Source organism: Glycine soja, chromosome 7 (assembly GCF_004193775.1).
Source record: "Glycine soja cultivar W05 chromosome 7, ASM419377v2, whole genome shotgun sequence".
NCBI classification, from domain to species: domain Eukaryota; kingdom Viridiplantae; phylum Streptophyta; class Magnoliopsida; order Fabales; family Fabaceae; genus Glycine; species Glycine soja.
The window spans coordinates 3,784,081-3,808,359 of NC_041008.1; the positions used below are offsets into that span (position 1 = coordinate 3,784,081).

General features: G+C 31.7%; 3 protein-coding genes across 4 annotated transcripts; 1 reads left to right on the forward strand and 2 right to left on the reverse strand.

The window, feature by feature from the left end:
- Positions 1 to 2,230: 2,230 nt before the first annotated feature.
- LOC114418218 (protein LURP-one-related 11-like) lies at positions 2,231 to 3,438 on the reverse strand. The gene is made up of 3 exons (XM_028383460.1): positions 3,195 to 3,438; positions 2,849 to 3,085; positions 2,231 to 2,565 (listed from the first exon to the last, which is right to left on the reverse strand). Exons 1-3 carry the CDS (start codon positions 3,435 to 3,437, stop codon positions 2,431 to 2,433), a joined length of 615 nt encoding a protein of 204 aa, XP_028239261.1. The 5' UTR covers position 3,438; the 3' UTR covers positions 2,231 to 2,430.
- A 4,779-nt stretch (positions 3,439 to 8,217) lies between these two features.
- On the forward strand, positions 8,218 to 19,166 carry LOC114418219 (1-phosphatidylinositol-3-phosphate 5-kinase FAB1B-like). Its single transcript, XM_028383461.1, has 12 exons — positions 8,218 to 8,539; positions 8,733 to 10,062; positions 10,759 to 11,493; positions 12,308 to 12,461; positions 12,869 to 13,213; positions 13,729 to 14,625; positions 14,713 to 15,044; positions 15,441 to 15,564; positions 15,637 to 15,807; positions 16,084 to 17,586; positions 18,089 to 18,355; positions 18,475 to 19,166. The coding sequence occupies exons 2-12, from the start codon at positions 9,437 to 9,439 to the stop codon at positions 18,796 to 18,798; spliced, it is 5,478 nt and encodes a 1,825-aa protein (XP_028239262.1). The 5' UTR covers positions 8,218 to 8,539; positions 8,733 to 9,436; the 3' UTR covers positions 18,799 to 19,166.
- Positions 19,167 to 21,885: 2,719 nt separating this feature from the next.
- Positions 21,886 to 23,241, reverse strand: LOC114418220. Of its 2 annotated transcripts, none has more exons than XM_028383462.1 (3): positions 23,006 to 23,241; positions 22,691 to 22,812; positions 21,886 to 22,399 (listed from the first exon to the last, which is right to left on the reverse strand). In XM_028383462.1, the coding sequence occupies exons 1-3, from the start codon at positions 23,171 to 23,173 to the stop codon at positions 22,270 to 22,272; spliced, it is 420 nt and encodes a 139-aa protein (XP_028239263.1). In that variant the 5' UTR covers positions 23,174 to 23,241; the 3' UTR covers positions 21,886 to 22,269. The 2 variants fall into 2 exon arrangements, with proteins under 2 accessions (XP_028239263.1, XP_028239264.1); XM_028383463.1 differs by having other exon boundaries at positions 23,051 to 23,239.
- Positions 23,242 to 24,279: the final 1,038 nt, after the last annotated feature.

Sequence of the window (24,279 nt, forward strand, 5' to 3'; positions counted from 1 at the left end):
TTCCTCAAAATCGTAAGGTGGTGATAATTTAATTTCTCCATAAATTAAAACTCTTATCTAAATGTCACAAGTAACTTTTCTCGTACAATTTAATGAGAACTTGATCTTAAAATTTTATAATTGAATATATATTTAGTTTTGTGTTGAGAATTAATCGAGTCTAAAATTAATTTTATGTAAATTTTCACATGATTTTCACGTTGAAGAAGAGTATGAAATTTATCTACAATGTTAAGTCATTTTTTTTTGTACAATTGATCTACAATGTCTTACTAGAATTTTCAAAAGTTGTAAAATAAACATTTATATTTTAGATCAATTGCCCAGATAACTAATCCAAAAAAATACTTTCTAAATTGCTTCTTAGTTATTGTTTTAAAAATAAACTGTTAGAAATACTTTCTGAATCAATTCTTTGTACATCCAATTTAGAAGTATTTTTTATATAAGTTCTGTAGCATTTGATCTATAATTTCCATTTAAATATTAGAAAATGCTACTTTTCACATCCTACATGGGTTGTTTAAGAACCAATGCAATTTTCTTTTTAATGTAAAAACCTCTTTTTTACTAGTGTTACTCGACTGTATAGAATATAATGATGTTATGTTTTATTGTTTAAATTGATACAACAAGAAGGAAATAGAAAAAAACTATTGGGATTTATTCCATTATCTATCTTCATTTTTCCTTTATTCAAATTAAGAGAAAATTGTGGACATAATTTTTATTCTATTATGTGATAGCATATGCAAAAAATAAATTAATTTTTTTCCACTATATTCTATTTTACTTTATTCTATTATAATTCAACTTATTTTTCCTATCTTTTTCCATCAATTCAATCAAAACTCTAGTAAATGTATATTGAGCAAAAGAAAGAGACAAAAAGAAAATTTTAAAAAATGGGTGAGAAAATAATAAAAAAAAGTAAGTGTATATTAAGCATTTTTCTCCAATAATAACAAATCTGATTTCCCAAACCCAAGTTCATCTTGTTTTTACGATAAATCATCATAAATGAGGTATAATAATTAATCATTGATTAACACAACACAATATCTTTGTAATATTATCGTGTGTTTGATTTTGCATTAAAAGTTCAAGATATATATATATATATATATATATATATATATATATATATATATATATATAAATAGATCTTGAGTAGTAGACTTAATTCACAATTTGATCTTGAGGGAATGAGAGGTTTAAGTCTCTCATATATTTATAGAGGTGAATATGGTTGTAGATTACCTTATTTTATTGGCTTATAGCCTACACAATTGGTATTTTTTTTTTCCACTCTGGTACTCAATTAGGTTTCTTATATTTTTGCGGTTACTTTATCTTTTATTTAATTTTTCTTTTTATCTATCTCTCTTTATTTCCTATCACATCATTTATTATATTTATTAGTTAATTTCTCCTTTTTTTCTATCTCTCTTCTTTTCACCCATACATCCCAATAATGAAATACATATTGATTTTTTTCCGACTCAATTAAGTGATTTATTCACATCTCATACAAAAAGAAGAGTGTTCAATCCTTCACATTACACAAAATCTTTATTTAATTTTTTAAAATAGTTACAATCTATTCCTTCTATTTGATTCTCTTTCTCTATATAACCTTCAATTTTTTTTACTGAAATAGTTAGGAGTTTAAGCTGAATTTTGGATAGAAAATGATTTAAGCGACTAATTTAAAAATAAAACAAACTTGATAAAGGTAAAAATATAAAATGCGAATTCAGGGCTTTGAAGAAGGAAAATTTGAGATTTTCTTATATTAGCTAGATTAAATACGATGTTTTCATAGATGTTTCAAACAAAAAAGGGTACAAATGGTTTTAAATAATTCAATAATTCATGGAGTTCTGGTGAAGAAAATGAAAATAATTCTTAGAAGGACTTGATTGTTTTTAGTGAAAAGAAAGATTTGATTATGGCAATTAAAAAACTTAAGAAATTAAATTCGAGTAAAAAATTTATTAATAATGGATCAAAATTTAATCATTGTTCAGGTACTACAAATCTAATTAAGCTTTTTTTTTCATAATCCAACATGCTAAGGAACTCTTGCAAGTTGCAACTATGGGGGCAAACCCAACTTCTTTAGCAGCTTGGTTTGCTTGCAGTCCAGGGACAAAATCACAAAACATAGTACTCTAGCCTTCCGTACCGATTTATAGAATAAAATTAAGGAAGCATTTCACGCCAAAAAAAGAAAAGAAAAAAGAGAAAGAGGAATTAAATTTGACTTCAAAACAAAATCATCATTGCTAGGTTGCAATGATCACCACAAACATCTCCAAAGCTTAATCTGGAAACTGGGTTTAGCAACCCATTTGCTAATTCTAGCTAATTGAGACTTCCTCAAGATGCAAATCACTATTGTGCAAACTGTTGCTTCCAAAGTGCTAATTAAATTTTACAGTTTATAAGATTGTAGGCTACAACAAGCCCCATAATTAGAGAAAGATCTATATTTGGCTCCACTACCATCGTGAAAACATCATCTCCTAAATCAACTCCACAAGGTGACTTCTTTCTCCTTAGCTGCTCATAGAAAACACAAAATATGAATAAATAACAAATGATTAATTCTAAATCCTCCTATTGTAGATCCTCTTACTTCCTTTGTATGGTAACTGATAAGTATTGAATGCATTTCATTTAATTCTTTCTTTATAAGGTAATGAAAGGACTTGTAGATGATATAATTTTAAGATTTAATGATTATGCACGTAAAATAATTTTAATGTAAAATTTCTTTTGTGCATAATCTATTTTCTTATATCCTATGTACCAAACTTTGCTAACCAGATATTAGAAATTTTACCTCTGCAACTACCACTCCAAGCTCGTTAGATATTTTGCAAGCTGAGTTGCAAGTGTTGCGTTCTATTTTATGAGTATACGGTTGATTTTTGTCCAATCCAAGTTCAACTTCATAGGTTGAACCCCCTCTAGAGATCTTATAAGTTTTTGAAACTCGAAAGCATGGTCCTTTGTGGTCATTCCTTGTTCCTGGAACTGGAAATCTATAACCCTCCCAAAACCTGGACAACTTATATTGCTACACACACAAAAAAAAAAACCCAAAATTGATCATTTAATGTGAAAGACTAAAACACTTAAACTTATTATAGCTAGGATATTGTCATGTAATTGTGAAATTTGCTTACCTTTTTCAGCATAGTGAACAAAATATCGCCATTTTGATCCATGAGATGAACTTCATCTCTATGCCTGCAGTTGTAGTTATCAACTCGGTATGCAATTTGGCCATTTGAATCAAACACGGTGCATCCCTTTCCGTTCAGTACCAGAGATTTCATCCATAGGGTAAACGTCTCTTGCTTGCAAGTGGTAGAGGAATTTAGTGCTTGGGGGTGAACTTTTCCCATGGTTGAAATTGTATGAGGCATATAACAAATAACAGGCTTTTATATACTAATGGGATAATCAAATATAGCCACATGAAATTTTTTAATCATATATCACGATTAGTCGGTTAATTAAAACTTAAAAGAAGAAAGCCTTCATTAATAATCTTATTTTTTTAGAGCTCAGTGGTATATCCGATAGAAGATAATTATATTTGAATTAAATAAGATTATAATAAATAATAATTTTTTAAAAAATATTTAATGTATTCACATACTTAAAATTTAAATTTGATATTATTGACTAAGTAAATTTTCTCTCCAAGAATATCATATCAAGATTCACGTGTTTAATTTTTTTTTCTTCGAATAAATGTTAGTAGAAGGGATTTGAATCCATAATTTCTTCTTTCTCTCTTATGTTTTCCTTCTTAATTATCAAATTAGTCTTATATTTCCTGCCATTCATGTGCTCGGAAGTATTAATTATTTTTACGTATGGCCATCAGTGGTTTGAGAATAAGGCAAAACACAAAATAATTTAAACAAAGCACACATGATATAAAGTACAATATCATGTATACTACTTTTGTTCTGTTCTTCTTTAATATGATTTCTTGACTTGTTCTTTAGAATTAAAGCAAAACTCCACAACTGCAATCGTAAGCTGTTTAAAACTAATTGCATTAAACCTTATCAATTTAGTGACCCTTTTGCTCCACGTCATATTGGGCTTTCGATCGTTACAAAAGGAAATAATTCAGATATCATCCACTTGTTGGTTGATGATGAAATGCAGAACAATATATACCCTTCATCAGTTTCTTTATATTATTACTGGTTGCAGAATGCAAAAGCTTCATTGTTCCGCCCCTTTAATATTTTAAGAAGCTTATCTCATGTTGCTCCACATATGATCTTATTATAAACCAAAGCAGTACGGACGCTTTTAAAATAATAGTAATATTTATATTATACTATCTGACACTACCTCACTAGTCTGCATTTTATATATTTTTTAGTTTTACTTTTTAAACTTTTATGCAATGTAGTCACAATAATTAAGTAAGTTATATCATTTTATTATTGGCATATCCCCGTGGTTCTAAAAAATGTTCGTGACCAAATTTTGACTGCAACGTTAAGGATTTTGGATTCATTGTAACTATCAGGCGCATTTAATTACTTGCAATTTTGACAAGAATGTAACAAAATCGTAACCACAACAATTTAAAAACTTTTTGTTCACTGTTCAGTGTAAGCACAACTAGAGATGGAAAGAGACTTTTTGTAGCTCGTCCAATAGGATTGGTAATAAACCAAATCAATTTGAAATAAATTAATTTTAGACTTCAAAAATCAATTCATTGTATTTAATTCATGAATAAAACGGGTCGAATTTAAGTTGAAAATCAAACCCGTTAAATAAATGAACTAAATTTAGTTATTTATAATTTGAATCTTCTGAGTAGTTAATTATTAGGTCTCCAATATTTGGGCCAGATATTGGTCCAAAACAATTACAATTTTTAGAATTTTTGTTATTGATGAGTTATCTTATCTGCGTCATATATGAAACCCGTGCTTTCTAATTCTAAACTAACAAGTGATGAACTAGCCACTAAGTTTATGACCTATTGACCTTCTAGAAATACACAACAGGTTTCGTTCTATGCTTATTAATTGGGTAAGCAAAAGTTCCACTTATGATATTTCAAAATTAAACTTTAAGACTACACCCTTAAAGTCACTTTTATTAGAACTAACACATCGGTGGAGTCTTTGTTTTGGTGATGACAATTTGAATATGGCAACCAGAAATGAACGTAACTCTGTAGGATACTACAAAGTACAAACAACTTCGTTTAAGAGAAAGATCAATATTAATTAGTCTCCACACTCCACAGGACAAATGTGAACCCATTCATAATGCTAACGTGTTAGATCCTAATAACTAGTAGTTTAGCCAACATCATAATTTTTTTACATAATTATAATTTATAATATATAAATTACATTTCATAATAAATAAATATCTTTAAATAAATTTATAGAAACTTTTGACTAGTTAGTAGTTACAGGTTAGTATGTAAAACGCACTTGTAAATTAAATAAGAGAGGAAATATTTAGAATGTTTAATTATTATACTTTTTTAAAAATTCTAATAATTCTTATAATATTTAGTAAAAAACAAAATAGGTATATTTAATATTTTTGGTCTGAAAAATATTAAACGGATATACTTTTACCAGACTAAAAATTAAAAACATGTAACGCAGTCAATAGTTTTTATTTAATAGCTTTAAAAATTATTAAAATCTTCTGTAAAAAAAATTATTAAAATCTCTGATATGAATATGATAGCATACTATTATTGTAGAAAAATAGTTTGTATATGTGGAACCAAATTTGGTTAGACACAAGCAAAACCAGCTGGAGACAATCGCTTTGGTCTCCATTCCATTTTATGACATTAAATAATCCTGCAAATTAAATACTTGTAACTCAAAAGGGTAACGTCTCTGCCCTTTAATTTGTGTGTTTCCAACTCACTGTTTCAGGTCTTCAACCTACCTTTCTTGCAAAATTAGCACAGGAAGTAACATTAGGGGAACAGACATGCCAAAACATATATATATGTTGCCATTCGAAAGTGACTTTTTTTCTTCTCAATTTTTCATTTCATCAGAATTTTTTTTTGACTAATTTAAAATTCAGTCTAAAAATAAAAAGAAATTGGCCAAAAAGTATTTCTGATAAGAATCAAATTTAAATATTACCTGACTGATTCAATTTTAACTTCAATATATCAATTGTTTATGCTCAATCATTTGATTATCATTCAAAAGTGGCCAGAAAACGAAAAGAAACAAATAATACTCATTGCCTGTTGGGTACTTCGTTTGAAGTCTCTCAACCACACTCTTTTGTAATTTTATCTAAGGAGCGTCATTAATATACTACTATTTTTTAATTTTCTTTTATCACATTCTTTATCATTGGCTTTAATTTATTAAAAAATATAAAAGTGTAAAAAAACACCCATTAAATAAGAAGTTAAACTCACAAAAATTATAATTTCTAATATCAATATAAAAGATAATAAATTAAAGAGTAGTATATTACAGGCTTCCACATTTTAGTTTGATGTTGGGTAACAAATAACAATTTCATGGCAATGCAATCTTCTAATTCTAATGGGTTGGTAAAACTAGTTAACATGCATTGGGCGCACGTCAATAGAAAAGTTGGTTTTAGATCAGTATCGTGGAAACTTCAGATGGTACAATTACTCTTGTACTCCGATAATTATGTTAATTAAGACATTTTATCTAATATTATTATACATTTATTTTTTAAAGTGATTTTATTTTTTATTATTCAATTAATATCAATTTTTATTTCATTTTAAAAATATTATATCGTAAATAAATTGATTTTTTAAAATTATTTCCACTAAAATCAATTCCAACTAATTTTAAATTAAATGGACACTCAGTTTTATTGTCTACTAATTGGGGAAAATCAAATTGCCTGATTTACTTACTTCTTAACATTTGGTTTTTGAAGTAAAACTCAATCTTAGGTTGTGTCATTGTGTCTTTTAATTTATTAACACAGTACGATATATATTTTTAACAGATTTCTATAAAAACAATATATAAAAATTATTTTTCTATATGAATTTTATAAAAAAAGAATACGGTATAAATAAAGTAATTTTTCTTAACTAGAAGATATATAAAAATAAAAAAATAATTTTTTTACAAACTAAACTGACTTATATTTTAAATTATTGTCACTTTGATTTCGATGTTCTCAAAGGAGTGTTTATTATCATTTTAATCAGTCTATCATCACTTTCATTGAATTAAAATTTAAATATTTTAGACTATTAATTCAATTTAAAAATATTTTAAATGAAAATTAATTAGATAAAAATAACAATAAAAGTGATAATAGATACTCTCAGCATTATTAGAGGCTGACTAAATCTCAAAGCATTAATTATTAAATTCTGAATCATTTGTGTCCAATGCCTTTTTTGGATTCAACCACGAAGCATACGCGGTTTTGGTTTGTGGATAACATTGATGAACTCAATTATTGTTTCTTTCCTCAAGGCATGTCATTCATATCCTTAAATCTGTACTTTTCATTCAAATAATTAGAAGTTAGTAGAATTAAACTTGACTAATTAAAACCATTTTTTAATTTTTAATTTTATTATTATTCGAGTATTAAGTTTCTTTTGAATATGATATATAAAATGTTAAGGTATGTTACCATTCTTATCCCTCCAACCTTTTCATTCCTGTCGGTTGACAAACGAGATTTCGTTATTTTTTTTGGAATTTTATATGAACAAAAGGACATTTATGGAATCGTACGTGCGCTCTTAAATCTATTGCTTTTGACTTTCAACTTCAAAGCCTTCATTGAACTTTGACTAACGGCTACCTTGACTTTGTTGAACAAATGCAAAAAATAATATATATAAAAAAAACACTACAGTCTACATAACGGATGAAAATAAAATTATAATTCAAGATGTTTATGTAACGCCAATAATATTTTCAATTTATATATAAAACTATGATAATTTAATGAAAATGAACAGTCATAAATTACTATAAATATTTTTTTAAAATTTTACAATAATATATACACTAAAAATGTAAAAAAATTATATTTATTCATAAAAGACGTAATGTCTTAATTTTCCCTTGAGAAATCGATTTATTATTTTATTAAAAATGATGATTTTGATTTTTGTCATGCAATGGTGAGGTCTCTTTTTGGGGTCACAGAAAAAAAAAAAGAAAAAAAGGTTAACCAAAACGACGACTAGTTTCTAACGAGAAAGAGAACAAAAAGCAAAATGGAAAAGTCATCACTCAATTTCCATATCCAATTCCGAATTTTCGAACGATCCTTCCTTTCCCAAATTCGTGTAATCGAATAGAATTCCAGACACACTTGTTACAACAAATTATTATTATTATTATTCGTTATATTTTTCTTCCCTCTGAATTTCATATATAAATTATAGATTAATTTTTGTGGATGACGATGATGAATTGATGATCAAGATCCTAATTTGAAGTGTTGGATGATTCTTTCTGCAACGGATCGTTTCTGGGTCGGTCTCTGTTTCCCCGACTATCTCCCCTAGCGTTGCCTTATTCGTTTCTATCTCTCTCTCTCTATGCATGTTTGAAGTTTCTGGGTGTAATAGAGTCTGTTAACTACGTGGGGCAAATCTGGTTTGCAACTCTTTTTATCTTTTCCTGAGGATCTGATTGGATTGTGATTTTGTGTATTGCTTCAAATAGGGGATTTTGATCAGAATTTGACGGAGCCCATCTGCTTGAATTTCCTGTTTGATCACCAGTGCTGTTTTGTTTGATTGGTTAGAGAATTTTGGTTTTTTGGGGTTTGTTTTGCAACGGGAGAGAAGTGGAGTGGCTTGACCTTTTGAGTTGGAATTTTTGCATGAAGGGTGTTGTTTGGTTGCATATGATTCTGAAGAAAGGTTTATATCCTGGTATGAGCTTTTTTTGTCTCCTTTGAATTTGGTGAATGATTTCGGTTCATGTAATTTGACTTGGGTTGTTTGAAATATGCTGTGAAGTTATGTTGTAGAGCTTGTTTAGTAGTGAAAAGTGATTTGTGAAAGTTGAATTGGTTGAAAGGTGGGAGAAGTGGGATTCCTTTTATGAATTTTGAATTCAAGGGTCAATAGAGGTGGCAATTGATCTTTTTTTCCAATTTTGGATTTGTTGATGAAGTTGTTTCCTAGGCTGAATGGATAACCACAAACCGCCTCGACAAGGTTGGGGATTGTTTGTGGATATAGAAGAATGGAAGTTCAGATTGTGAGAGTTTGAACCTGAGTTGCTTAGGATATCTGGGGTTGATTACATTTCTGTTGGGGTTCTAGTTCTTTATCTTGGATTCGTTCCCTATTCTGAACATGGTCTGTTAGGAGTGGCAAATGGACAAGTCATAATGAACGGGAAAACTAGATTGTTTGTCAATGGATGCAGTGGACAAGACTTTTTCTGAGCTTGTCAGCATTGTCAAATCATGGATTCCCTGGCGATCTGAGCCAGTAAATGTGTCTAGAGATTTTTGGATGCCCGATCAGAGTTGTAGAGTATGCTACGAGTGTGATTCACAGTTCACCTTATTTAACCGTAAACACCACTGTCGTCTTTGTGGGCGAATTTTCTGTAACAAGTGTACAACAAACTCGGTTCCTGCCCCATTTAGCAACCAAAGGAATTCTTGGGATGAGTTGGAAAAGATTCGCGTTTGTAATTATTGTTACAAGCAATGGGAGCAGGGCATAGTTGCTTTTGATAACAGTATTCCTGTTTCCAATCTGGATAATAGTGCTTCCGGATCAACTTCAAGCGTGGCTAGCAGTAAAACCAGTGCCACTGCAAACAGTAGTAATATTACTCTTTGCTCCATGCCATATTCAGTTGGGTCTTATCAACCAATGCAACAGGGTTCTGTTCTGAACCTGCATAAATCACCTGTGAAGGGGAAAGACCCCGATACTGATAGGGAAGGCTTATCAGCATTAGGAGGGAGGAGTGATCTTGTAGCAGACCTGGGTGATCCATTACCGAAGCAATACAGATTCTCAATAAACAGGTAGTGTACTGTTTATATTAGGTTCACCGACAGAAAGAACTGATGCTTGATTGTTCATATTGATATTTCTTTACTCAGACATAATTCATGTAGTTTTATTTATATTTGTTTTCAGTCAACATATTCTTCATCACGCTCACGAGACATGACAAATTCAAAAGAGTGTTATAACCATACATTATAATGTATTATAGGTTTAATTACTCATTTGGTCCCTATACTTACACAATCTTTATGTTTTAGTCCCTACACTTAAAAATTACTCATTTTAGTCCCTACACGCACACTTATCCGTTTTAGTCCCAACCATCCAAAATTGTAGGGACTAAAACTAATTAAAAAGTGCTTGTGTAGCGGCTGCCACTAGTTAAAAAGTGAATGTACAGGGACTAAAACCTAAAGATTGTGCAGGTATAGGTACCAAATGAGTGATTAAACCTTTTTTGTAACTAGAATTAAGCTGGGGAGTCTTATAAGTGATGACATAAATATTTTGTTCTAATGGGCATCAATAGTCATCGGGAATCCCTGAATCTGAATATGTGGATGTTATTTACTGTTTGACCTGTTATTTATTTGACTAGGGTTGCATTCTCTATCAACCAACAGTTTTGTATTTAAACTGTGTCAAGTCCATGAGTGTTGTTGCTTTTTCTAATACTTTGTCATGGATCATATGATTTTAACTTGTTTCAGGAGTGATGATGATGAGGATGAGTATGGTGTATATCGGTCAGATTCTGATATGAGGGATTATCCTCAAGTGAATAACTACTATGTACAAGCTGAGCTTCACGGGATAGGCAACATTGATGGCTCACAGAAAGTGGATCTTGATGGAGAAAACACTAATGCCAAACTCCCTTCAAACTACAGTTTTGACACACAGGATTTGGAAGGAGCCCAAGTTATTGCCAAAAATGAAGATGAACCTTATATCTGTGATGAAAATGAAGCCCCTTCCTCGTTGTATGTTTCAGAGGATGTTGATGCTGAACCTGTTGATTTTGAAAATAATGGACTTCTCTGGCTCCCTCCTGAACCAGAAGATGAAGAAGATGAACAGGAAGCTATTCTGTTTGATGATGATGATGATCATGACGGGAATGCCACCGGAGAGTGGGGCTATCTGCGCAGTTCAAGCAGTTTTGGAAGTGGTGAGTATCGACACAGAGATAGGTCAAGCGAGGAGCACAAGAATGTAATGAAGAATGTAGTTGATGGGCATTTTAGGGCATTGGTATCTCAGCTGTTACAGGTTGAGAACTTACCTGTCGAAGATAATGACAAAAACAGTTGGTTGGAGATTGTCACATCTCTGTCATGGGAAGCTGCTACTTTATTGAAACCAGATATGAGCAAAGGTGGTGGGATGGACCCAGCTGGTTATGTGAAAGTCAAATGCATAGCATGTGGGAGCCGCATTGAAAGGTAAATGCTATACTTGTATATATATTTCGCTATACTTCTATGTTCTATCTACCTGTGGTTTCATGTTCTTCTAGATCAGTTGATACAATTTATCAATTTGGATGGCATTTAGCGATGGGTTTTAAGACCTCATGATCCTCTCTTTCTCTTGTGCATGTACACAATGTGTGTTTCTATGTACAAAATGTACCTTTCATAAATATAATAAAAAAAATATTCTAGAGAAATAGTGATGTAGCTTTTGACATTTTATTTCTGGTTCCAACTTCAAATAGAGAAAAAAGGAAATTGTTTATAAAAGTAAACTAAAGGAATTCACTGAAAAACAAACATTTCCAAAGAGTCAGGAAAATTGTTTGAGTATTAAAAGAAAAACAATAAATGAAAAGACATGAAATTACATTATATGTATAGTGTGGGGTTAGATATGCATGTAATGCGATGGGAGAGTGTATGGAGGAAATATGAGATCAAACGGAAACTAGCATATGAAACCTAGAAAGCACTAAATATTCTCTTCTGATAACTCATGTATCTCTTTCTTTATAGTTTATACTATAACATAGGATTAGGAATATGCAAATAATAAGAACATAAGTAGTTATTTTATTAGTTTTCACAAAATCTGCATCATACTCGTAAGCTAAAATTGAACATAAACTTTAATTCACCTGTTTTTATGTTGATCACTAGGTCTTATCTCCTGTTTTACCCTCTAATATACTATTAAACTCTGTAATGGGTCAAAGAGAATATTTTATGTGACATTCCTTGTGTTACTTTGCCTGACTTCTTGGATTCATATTCTTATTAGTGTGGTGGTTAAAGGAGTTGTTTGTAAGAAAAATGTGGCTCACCGGAGAATGACGTCAAAAGTGGATAAACCTCGCTTGTTGATCCTTGGAGGGGCTCTAGAGTATCAACGTGTTACCAACCTCTTATCTAGTGTAGATACCCTATTGCAGCAGGTTGTACATGTGCACCATTTTTTTATAGGTTACTTAAGTTTTTAGTCTCTAAAATTTTCAATTGATTGGTCAAGGTCCCTAAACCTTTTAGTCCTTGAAAAACATTAAATAATAAAAAATAACAGGGTTCAAACTTTTGTTCTGGGACTAAAAACCGAAATTTTAAAAAGTTTAGGGACATTGACTGGTCAAACTTTTGTTTAAGACTAAAAACCTTAATGGAAAAAAGTTGAGGGACCTTAACCAGTCAAAATTTTGTTCTGGGACTAAAAACCAAATTTTGAAAAAGTTTAGTGACTAAAAGCTAGTTAACCCCTTTTTACCCTTAGTCTGGTGCTTGTTTGGTTTCTGGTGCACATGACGCTACTGTCATGGGTTCATGCTTATGTTTTATATCCTTTTTCTAGGAAATGGACCATCTGAAGATGGCAGTGGCAAAGATAGCTTCACACCAACCAAACATCTTGTTGGTGGAGAAATCAGTCTCGCGATATGCGCAGGAATATCTTCTTGCAAAGGACATATCTTTGGTTCTCAATGTCAAGAGACCACTTTTGGAGCGCGTAGCACGTTGCACAGGCACTCAAATAGTGCCTTCAATTGATCATCTGTCATCACAAAAGTTGGGTTACTGTGAAACATTTCATGTTGAAAAGTTTCTTGAAGACCTAAATAGTGCTGGTCAGGGTGGGAAAAAAACAATGAAAACATTGATGTTTTTCGAAGGTTGCCCAAAACCATTGGGTTTCACAGTAAGTCTTAATTTTTCTTATGATTTTTATGTAATTGGAATATAATAAGAAAAAAGCCATCAGGGCTTCAGGAAACTCTAACTTTTAATTTCCTGATAATCTGTGATCTGTATACACTTATGCAAACACATGGATGATTGTCATCTTGTCCTTTTCATAACTTGAAATTTTAAGATAGTTGACACCTCACTCCTGCCATGGTAACAAAGCCTGTCTAACCAAGTGGACAAGTGTTTGCCACCCCTAACCTCCAATTAATTATTTCAACAGAAAGTTGGCCTAGTGTTTTCCATGCTTCAAGCGTCCAAGTTATTGGGTGATGGGGCATGTTAGAGACATCAATTAAGGATTCTTCTATAGCTTAAGTTTTTGAAATAGTTTGTCTTTTGTCCTTGACATTTTATTTAAAAAAAATCATCTAATATGTTTAGTTATTATTTAGATGGAATTTTATTGTAAACAAGTAATGGAGACTGTATGAAGAGTTCATTTATCTTGTGTTTCTAATTGAACAGATTTTACTTAAAGGTGCTGACAAGGATGAATTGAAGAAGGTAAAACATGTGGTTCAGTATGGAGTTTTTGCAGCTTACCATTTGGCTTTGGAGACATCTTTTCTTGCAGATGAAGGAGTCTCCCTGCCAGAAATTCCATTAAACAGTCTGGCCCTTCCTGATAAATCATCATCCATTCAGAGGTCTATTTCAACAGTTCCTGGTTTCGGCATTGCTGACAATGAAAAGCCTCAAGGGCTAGAACCTTACACTGAACCACAGAGAACCAAAAGTCTCACAGCTGCTGATCTAGCCTCGTCAACCTGCGGTACAGGGCCGTGTTTGTCTAATGGTGCTTCTCAATCTATGGCACTTGGATCAAGTCTCAACTATTCAACTGCCTTATACTCCTCCATTGTTGCTTCAGGAAATTCAATTCCAGAATCGCACCATAATAAGCTTCTTTCATGCACTAGTAGAGACACAAATGAAATGAACTCCAAACAAACTGTGGTGGAAGAAACTTCTAGAGTGGACAACACATTAGTTGTTGGGGATGATCCTACTGTAGAGGACCCTGGATCTTCAGAGAAATTATATCAAGGCATGTCAGCTGACACTCCACAAAATGGTGATAGCAAAATCTCTAAAAATCAGTTAAGTGGGTCAGGATCTTTATCTCCAAAAGATGTTCAAAACCATCCCGAGAACCTTGAAATCACAAATGAAGAGCCAGTTCCCGAAAAAGAAGAGTTTCCTCCATCTCCCTCCGACCATCAAAGCATTTTGGTGTCTTTGTCCTCCCGGTGCGTTTGGAAGGGAACTGTATGTGAGAGGTCTCATCTCTTTCGCATTAAATACTATGGCAGCTTTGATAAACCATTGGGTCGATTTCTGCGGGACCATTTATTTGATCAGGTAATTGTCTGTTCTAGGAATAAATATGTCTTTGTTATTTGAACTATGGCAGTAGTTTTTACAGTTGTTGTCATTATTACTGTTCAGAGTTATCGATGCCATTCTTGTGAAATGCCATCAGAAGCACATGTGCATTGCTATACTCATCGACAGGGAACACTTACCATATCCGTCAAGAAACTACCAGAAATTATCCTACCTGGTGAAAGGGATGGAAAGATTTGGATGTGGCACAGGTGCTTGCGGTGTCCAAGAATCAACGGCTTTCCTCCTGCTACACAGAGAATAATAATGTCTGATGCTGCTTGGGGTTTATCACTTGGGAAGTTTTTGGAGCTCAGTTTCTCAAACCACGCTGCAGCCAGCAGGGTGGCCAGCTGTGGTCATTCTTTACACAGAGATTGTCTTCGTTTTTATGGGTAATTATAGTCTTCCCTGTTTTGGGGTTTGAACTAAACAAGTAATGGTCCAAGGTTTTTAAATGTTGCCTATTTATAATGAAACTGCCATGCCATGTGGTCTTGATCTCATTTCTATTATGAACTTCTTGATTTAAGATACAAAGGTTGAATTTAAAAAATAAAACATTTTTTTTAAATTTTTTTTATCACCCTGATTATGCAAGAGAAAGACTCTTATAACATCTTTTTGAAGGAGATATAGGGGTCTCCTCTCATTATGAAAACCATACAAACTTATTCTGCTATTCAATGTATTTTTTGTGTGTGTGGCTAATATGTGTACATGTATCAGTTTTTTTTGTGTGTGTGGCATTCATTAATTCTTCATACTCATGAGTGATGTTCCTCTTGCAGATTTGGAAGAATGGTTGCTTGTTTTCGATATGCATCAATTGATGTTCACTCAGTCTACCTTCCCCCCCACACACTTATATTTGATTATGGGAATCAGGATTGGATACAACAAGAATCAGATGAGGTTCAATATTTGCAGTATTTGGATCTTAAAATTTGGTCTTATGATAGTGTACCTAATTTCTTGTTGTTACAGGTGGTCAATCGGGCAGAGCTTTTATTCTCTGAGGTCCTCAATGGCCTTAGTCAAATTGGAGAGCAAAGATCTAATGCACTCCAAGTCAGTAATGGCCATAAATCACCTGAATTAAGACGCCAAGTTGCTGAACTAGAGGGGATGTTGCAAAAGGAGAAACTAGAATTTGAGGTGGGGTCTTCAGTAATTATACTTCAATTTATAGCTTCATTCAGTCAAGTTCCTTGTCTAGTAGTGGCCTTGTTTAGTGATTAATTTTGTTACTAGTAACTGTTAGATATAATTTCATCCATGTGTTAGAATATTAGAAACTTTCTGTTTTAGCAGTATTTTTTTTTTGTTAGTAGTTTTTCTGGATGGATGTTTTATTAAAATCCTATAAATGAAACAACATATAAATAGTTTGAAAGGTTTGTGGTTGAATCATTCTCTTGTCTATTTACATAGGAAACTCTTCAAAAGATTTTGAACCAAGAAAAGAGAAATGGCCAACCTGGGATTGATGTTCTGGAAATTAATCGATTGTGGAGGCAGTTACTTTTTCAATCATATATGTGGGACCACCGTCTTATTTATGCTGCCAACCTAGTCAATTCCAACTATGAATCTGGTTCAAGCAGTCCAATTTCAGAGGATAAGGAGAAACCTACTGATGAAAATCAGATGAGCATTAACTCTATTCATGGTGATCCAAAGCTTAACGGTAGCCCCAGCCATGGAGGAGGAAGTGTAGTAGTTGATGGCAAAATTTCACATGATGCATCGCATCAAGAAATTGACATGGCCAAAAATAAAAATCTTGAGAAAGATGACGAATCTGATCTTCCAAACAGCAAAAGCATAAATGATCAATCCAACCTTTTAGAACCTGAATTGGGTGTTGGCAGAGCTCTCTCTGATGGACCGTTTCCTGTCATTCCTAGTTTGTCTGAAACACTTGATGCAAAATGGACTGGTGAAAACCACTCAGGATATGGAATTCAAAAGGATAACAGTTCTGTAAATCCTGATATACTTATGGCAGATGCTTTGACGACCAGTGCACAAAAAGAAACATATTATCTAGGGGATCGTACAGAAGATCAAAATGGTTCCAAGAGTTTCTATTCTTCTTTTAAAGGTCATGATAATATGGAAGACTCTTCAAACTGGTTAGGAATGCCCTTCTTGAACTTCTATCGCCAATTTAACAGGAACCTTTTTGCTAGTACACAGAAGTTTGATACCCTAGTTGACTACAATCCTGTTTATGTGTCATCTTTCCGGAAGCAAGAACTCCAGGGTGGGGCAAGGCTGCTTCTACCAATTGGTGTCAATGACACTGTAATTCCAGTATATGATGATGAACCCTCAAGTATTATAGCTTATGCCTTAATGTCACCAGAATATCATTTCCAATTAAATGATGAAGGAGAAAGGCCAACAGAAGGAAATGAGTTCACTTCATCATATTTTTCTGACTCAGGCACCTTGCAGTCATTCTCATCTGTTGACGAAACAGCTTTTGATTCTCAAAAAAGTTTTGGATCGATAGAGGAAATGATATTTTCCATGTCTGGGTCTCGTAATTCATCAATATTGGACCCAATGTTATATACTAAGGCTATGCATGCTAGAGTTTCCTTTGGAGTAGATGGTCCCCTTGGCAAGGTAAAATATTCTGTGACTTGTTACTATGCCAAGCGATTTGAAGCCTTAAGAAGGGTCTGTTGTCCTTCAGAGCTAGACTATATAAGGTCTCTGAGTCGCTGTAAGAAATGGGGAGCTCAAGGTGGGAAGAGTAATGTATTCTTTGCAAAAACTTTGGATGATCGATTTATCATCAAACAAGTTACCAAAACAGAGCTTGAGTCATTCATTAAATTTGGTCCTGAATACTTCAAGTACCTTTCTGAATCCATAGGCACTGGAAGTCCGACTTGCCTGGCAAAGATTCTTGGCATATACCAGGTACTTGTCTTCTGAGCCTTACATTTTTTTTTTCTTTTTCTTTTGGTTTTTGGACCTCAAATGTCATAGCTTCTAAATTACTGGTGAAAATGAAAGCCTGTTGGGTTCATTTATAAAATGAAAATTTTATTAGGAATCAAGCCTATCTAGGTTGTCCAAATAAGTTTAATAGGTCATATATCTTTTGAAAATGTCGCTGATAATTATAAGTAGCAGAATACCAAAATTTTGTTAAAGCTTCTCATATGAACATAATTATAAATTTCATATACATAATACATCCAATTTTTCATAAGTGCTTTGTACAGGTTACGAAAAACTGAAATAATTTTTAACATGTTAAATATATGATGACTAAAAAGAGATTCCAACTAACCATGCGATAAATCATCTTTTTAAGTGTATTAATTATTGGATTGATGATATATAATTCTGCATTTTGCTTCACATGATTATCTATTATCTTGACCACTTAATTTTTGGATGGCATTCTCTTCGAAAGGTTACATCAAAGCATCTTAAAGGAGGGAAGGAATCAAGGATGGATGTTTTGGTTATGGAGAATCTTCTGTTTAGGAGGACTGTGACACGACTTTATGATCTTAAAGGATCTTCCAGGTCTCGGTATAATGCAGATAGTACCGGGAAAAACAAAGTTCTACTGGACCAGAACTTAATTGAAGCAATGCCAACTTCTCCTATTTTCGTGGGAAACAAAGCGAAAAGATTGTTAGAGAGAGCTGTCTGGAATGACACTGGTTTTCTTGCTGTAAGTCTTAACTTTATCTGTGACATTCTTTCTTCTCTTAACTGTCTCCTTTTTCTTTTCTTGCAAAATGCACACCATATTATGTTCATCTCACATGAATCTGTTTTCCTCTTGTGCAGTCAGTTGCTGTGATGGACTATTCTTTACTGGTTGGAGTGGATGAAGAGAAGCATGAGTTGGTTATTGGAATCATTGATTTCATGAGGCAGTATACCTGGGACAAGCATCTTGAAACATGGGTAAAAGCTTCAGGCATCCTTGGAGGACCAAAGAACACATCTCCTACAGTTATATCACCCAAGCAATACAAGAAAAGGTTCAGGAAAGCAATGACCACTTACTTTCTCATGCTTCCTGATCAGTGGTCTCCTTCTATTATTCCTAGTCATTCTCAGTCTGATTTTGGTGAAGACAACACACAACCTAGGACTCCAGCTGAATGATTCTTTGTTTTGTGTTTCTGTAAATTTTACTTTCAATTTGGGGAATTAACTCCCTCAAATTTTATATTATTTTTTTTTTTGGTTTTTCCCTCTTAAATGATATAGGAATTCTTTTGGTTCATTTGTAGTTTTGTCAACTAGATATTATCAATTATTTGTTAGAAGATGCCAAAGAAGGGCTGTTAGCACTTTAGCAGCCAAGGAGGTTTGTCTGGGGTAAAAGTATTTGATGACCTCTGGATGAAATCTTTGTACAAAAGCCTATAGTAACGTTCTAGCAACACGTTCTATACATGTATATGACTTAAATTTCTCAGACATGCTCTTGAATTTCTCAAATTTCTTTGCAATTACCATGTTGTGCTTTACTTCAGATTTTATCATGGTAGCTTTTTTTATTGTTTATCAGCTTAACTTAAAGCTATGAGAAGAGGAATGACATTAATTTAAGCTATAAAAGATATTAATGGTTTTCATTGTATAATTATCATGCATTTGGATTTTATTTATTGTAAATTTAAATCATCAGCTGATTTTTTTGTAATATGATATATTATTTGTTATTAATTTTGTTAGTAAAATTATTCAATCTAAAACAATGCATTGTAGATGTAGTAGATCTTTTAACAAGTCTTATTTAATATATATATATATATATATATATATATATATTCAATAAATTTGTATAATATGTTGTTTTTATTTATTTAATTGTTGAATTATAATATATCACTTGGAATAATTATATTAAATATTGTAAAATTTGAATAACAATGAAAAAATAATCAAATTATTCATATTCCTATATATTTTTAAAAGTATATATTACATTAATTTTGACACACATGAATGAGATATCATGATTTTAGATTAATTTAAATTCTTGTAAATGTTATCTAGTATATGAAAGGATTTTTTTTAATCTAACAATAGATTTTAAAATACAACTATTCAATGAAAAGTTATTGAATGATATAAAAGTAAGTGTAATGTAAGCTGATTCCTTTTTTTTAAAAAAAATGTTATATTCACATTCTAAAGATTTTGAAGTTTTAGTAAGTATTGTGATATCAATGGTCATAATTTATTTTTAGAATTGAATGTATTGAAAGAATTGTTAACAAAAGAAATTAACATTACATTAAAAGTATTAAATTATATAAATATATTGTATTATTTTCATTGTATTTTCACTTGAAGAACACTAGATCTTTCGGGTGTAGAAGATTAGTATGTGATATAAAATGATCATTGATTTGATATCAAAGACATATTTTAGTAGAGGTAACAACATATGCTTCTCGATTCTACGCAAATTATAAACTATTCGATGCCGATTGTAAATTATAGCAAACTAAGCTAAAAAAACTCAAATTCAATTCAGGTCTCTAAAACCTAATCCAAACTTAGTGAAACCTTGCTTTTTCATACTTTTGCGGGAATTTGCTCGTTAAGTCCAGATAGGACTATGATTAAGTCAAGTTGAAAAGGTTTATATTTTATTTAGACTCAAAATTTAAAATCTAAGTCCTACATTTTATGAGGTTAGAGTAGACTTGGTAACCTAACCCATTTTATTGCCTCTAATTTTAGAGGATTCTCTTAGTGTGAAAAAAATAATTCTAGTGGAAAGTCATTCAAATTAGATAGGGTTGGTCTTCAATGAAAATTAATGACAATGTCAAACTCTCAATGATGTTTTAACTCATGATTTGAGTGTATTTCACTCATGAGCCATGAACAATCACATGAGAAAACATGACACTATACTTTAATCTAAAACATTAAAATTCAAATTTTTGAATCTTTTTCTCACTTATATGGTGCTCCACTTTTTCACTTCTACTCGATGTGGAACTTCACCTCATATTTATATTCTAACATTTAGAGTCTGGTCCATTTGGTAGAGATATGAAGGTAATGAATCTGTTGACCATTTGACGTAATTGGGTGCCATGCACTGTGAAACTCTATCTCTGAGCATATCCTTCGTGAGGATACCATGAGAGTGGATATCTCACGTTTGTAATTTTCCCCCTTTCTGTTCTTGACTTATATTTTTGCTTCAATACTATAAAAAAATATCTATAGACACGGCTCAATAGTATGTTCTCTATATATTAACCGATTTTTCTTATTTTAAGAAAACCAAAAAACATCATTTGCTTTCAAAAGTAATTGTAGACTCGTGAATATTGCTCGGTTCGCAATATGAGTTTGTGGGAGATTATTATCCCTTGATAACACATTGTTGGAAAAGGACACAAAATTTTAAATGTGAATAAATTTTGGATCGTGAATTATTTTATAATTGGTTTAAAAAATCAAAACTTGTAAAAATATTTTAAAATTCTACCAGAAAATTCAAATGTCCTAATTATATTTGTTAAAAGAAGTAATAATTGTACAACACCTATACTTTTCATATTCCTCCCAAACATCAAACAAGGAATATGCAATTAAGTTAGATACTTTAAAAAATTTCGTTCACAATAATTTTATTCTACTCGAACTTGACTCATTAATATAACATAATTCATAATCATAATATATACGTGCAGAAATATAAAATAAGTTTAATTACAATTAAAATTTTTAAGAACTATAAATTTATAAGGTGATGTGCGTGTCTAAAATGTCAGTTTCATTCCAGTGTCAAAGTCCCTGTGTTCACATCAATGCATGATTTAAATGGTACCTAATTAAGCAGATAAAGATTCCATAGACTTAATTCGAATTGAAGTAGAGTTGAATTATTCTAATTAGAACAAAATGACAATGATGAAAACCTAAGATATTTTAAAAAATTATCGAGGGGAGCCACCTCGTTGAAAAAGTAGCTCCGGCCCACTGCTTGGTCCTCTTGATTTGTTTCCCTTGCTCTTCCAAATTCATCTTTCTTTTTTCATTTTCATCATACACCTCTTAAACACAGACCACTCATTTCTCATTTTGGTGCTCTAAAATCTTAATATAGGATTTTTTTTAGCAACATAAGATTTTTTCATATTTGATAAAAGAAAATAAAAATATTTCATAACCATACAAGATTTTTAGCATGTGGATCAGAATTGTTTCAACTTAATAAGCCGTAAATATAAAATTACAATAAATACTCGGATGGAGAATTATGTTGCCTGTAAATCTATAATGGTTCTACTAAACTCAAAGTTATCTTTGCTTTGTGAGTCATAATTAACTTCCTTCCATTTATCAGATAATATAAGATTCTGAATTTCTGATGTGAAACTATATGGGCAGATTGAAAAGAAAAGTATATAAGAAAAGCATCACCACGCACTGTCAATTTGTACAACTTGCATGAAAATGTGCTGAAGACAGCACATGTCCTATTTGATTCACCAATTACTGCATATTCTTGTGCTATTATTCCTTTCTGATACATATTAGCACTGCATGTAACTGTTAAAGCCTTTGAGAGTGACAAAAGCCTGATTGGTTTGGAATGAGTTAAAGCCATTTATTGTAGTTTAAATCCTCTTGTAGATGAAGAGCACCTTTAGCTAAATGATTGATTTCTTCTCCTTTAACAATCTGAAGCCAACTTTGTTGTTGTTGAAGATTCATGATTTCAACATCCCTGAATCAGAAAATTAAATTCCCTGTAGTTAATTAGATAAGTATACAAAGTACTAATTTGGATTTGAATACTTTTTCTCTCTTTTTTAAGGTGAGGGGATGGTCTTGGACCATCAGGGTCTAATCAATCTCCAAGTAACATATAACATAATTAAGTGTTATTAATTTCTTTTAAATGAAAATTTATGTTTAAATGTAACTTAAGATTGGTCAAAACTATAGACACGTGGTCTGGGATTGTCTAAAGTAATTTCTAAGTGTGGGAGTTAAGTGGTTGGATAAGATTCTCTACCTTGGGTGTTGAGTTGGACTAGGAATTCGGTGATAACGAGGCCCTTCATCGTACCCTTCACAAATTATTTCTCCACTTTCATCTTCATAGCAAATTATGCCCTGAGATTGGTCCTCATAGATCTGTTTAGGAGCAAAATAGACATCAATTAACACAGTACTCAGTCTAATTTGTGTTTATCAATTAACCATATAGGACTTGTTAAATATATGGCTTTTCATCTTAGTAAGAGTAATAATCATAAAAAAAAAGAAGCCTAGCATATAGATACAGATATACGAGTATAGTATAGAAGAAATATAATAAGATATTGATCTTGTTCTTGATGGATGATGTGATTCTCAATACTACTGGACCAACCGGTGCCGTTTTCTGTGGGACGCAGCATCGTTTGGACATCAACTCTTTGTTTGTATATTCCATAAATGAACCATATTTCTGAAGTGAGATTTGAGCTGATGAAGAATAACTGTTGACTGCCATCAATTCTAATTCTTCAAGAACATGAAGAAGGAGGATAAGAAGAAGAAAAGGAATAAAAGTGTTGATGGATGGCTTATTGATATATAGTAATAGTTAATGTAATGATCACGTCACAAAATAAATTAGTTATTAACAGTGGGCATCGGTTTTGTGGCCTTGGTCATGTAATAATTTCAATTATTGATGGACCATGTCTTGTCACGATGCATTGGCATTAATATATTAGTGGATAAAGGTTGCATACGTCTTTAACAATATAATGATATATAATTGTTTAACACATTATTTTTCTACAATCTTAATATTTTTTTTTTATAAATTATCACATCATATTATTTATCATATATTTCTTTTCATCCTATTTCTTAGTGTATACACGTTTCTTATGTCTTATCTTCCATTCCCGGTGAACTTCAGACCACGGGATTGGTTGGCCTTCATAGGAGAAAAAAGTTGTAGGATATTAATTTTTTTTAGATACTACTTAACCTTTCTTGGAATTCTACTGTAGGTAGTCATACAGCAAATAGTAAACTTTCATAATAGGTGTTCTCTCCACTAAAAAAAATCTTCATCCAAAAATATACGGATATTTCTATACTTGATAGTGTTCCTTCTGTTAATTGGGCATTTGCTAGCTGTATTAACGTGTCACCATATAAGGTGGCATTAATGAACTTCATATTGTTTCATTTATGATGTTTAAAAGCAATACACTATTATTTCATTTCCACATGCATCGTGTAGAGGAACTTATCATCTTATAAGTGAGGCAATGTAAGAGACAAAACAACCATACAAGAATTCACCTAAAAAAATATATATATAACTAGACAAGGTTATAACTAAGATCGAAGTTCGTCGTGATTAAGGAAAATTAATTATAAAAAACAAAATGAAATTAATAAAAAGAAAGTGGGAGATATATCCACAAGTGGAAATTAGATATATAGCATACTAATCTTTTTAATTTCTTTATTATAGTTATTGTTTGATGTGAATCATTATTTTTGTCTTTAAGGAATTGGTCATTTTAGTCCTTAAAAAAAATAATTTTTTTAAGAATTCTCAACTTCAATCTATTGGTCATTTTAATCTCTAACTGG

Bases quoted from the DNA above. Each gene is read 5' to 3' on its own strand.
- LOC114418219 (XM_028383461.1), top strand. From the start codon at position 9,437: ATGGATGCAGTGGACAAGACTTTTTCTGAGCTTGTCAGCATTGTCAAA. The intron at 10,063-10,758 runs GTAGTGTACTGT...AACTTGTTTCAG, and splicing joins TACAGATTCTCAATAAACAG to GAGTGATGATGATGAGGATG. The intron at 15,808-16,083 runs GTGGGGTCTTCA...CTATTTACATAG, and splicing joins AGGAGAAACTAGAATTTGAG to GAAACTCTTCAAAAGATTTT.
- LOC114418218 (XM_028383460.1), bottom strand. From the start codon at position 3,437: ATGCCTCATACAATTTCAACCATGGGAAAAGTTCACCCCCAAGCACTA. The intron at 3,086-3,194 runs GTAAGCAAATTT...TTGTGTGTGTAG, and splicing joins TGTTCACTATGCTGAAAAAG to CAATATAAGTTGTCCAGGTT. The intron at 2,566-2,848 runs GTAAAATTTCTA...TTCTATGAGCAG, and splicing joins TTGGAGTGGTAGTTGCAGAG to CTAAGGAGAAAGAAGTCACC.
- LOC114418220 (XM_028383462.1), bottom strand. From the start codon at position 23,173: ATGGCAGTCAACAGTTATTCTTCATCAGCTCAAATCTCACTTCAGAAA. The intron at 22,813-23,005 runs ATCAATATCTTA...GCTCCTAAACAG, and splicing joins CATCATCCATCAAGAACAAG to ATCTATGAGGACCAATCTCA. The intron at 22,400-22,690 runs GTAGAGAATCTT...TTTCTGATTCAG, and splicing joins AGTCCAACTCAACACCCAAG to GGATGTTGAAATCATGAATC.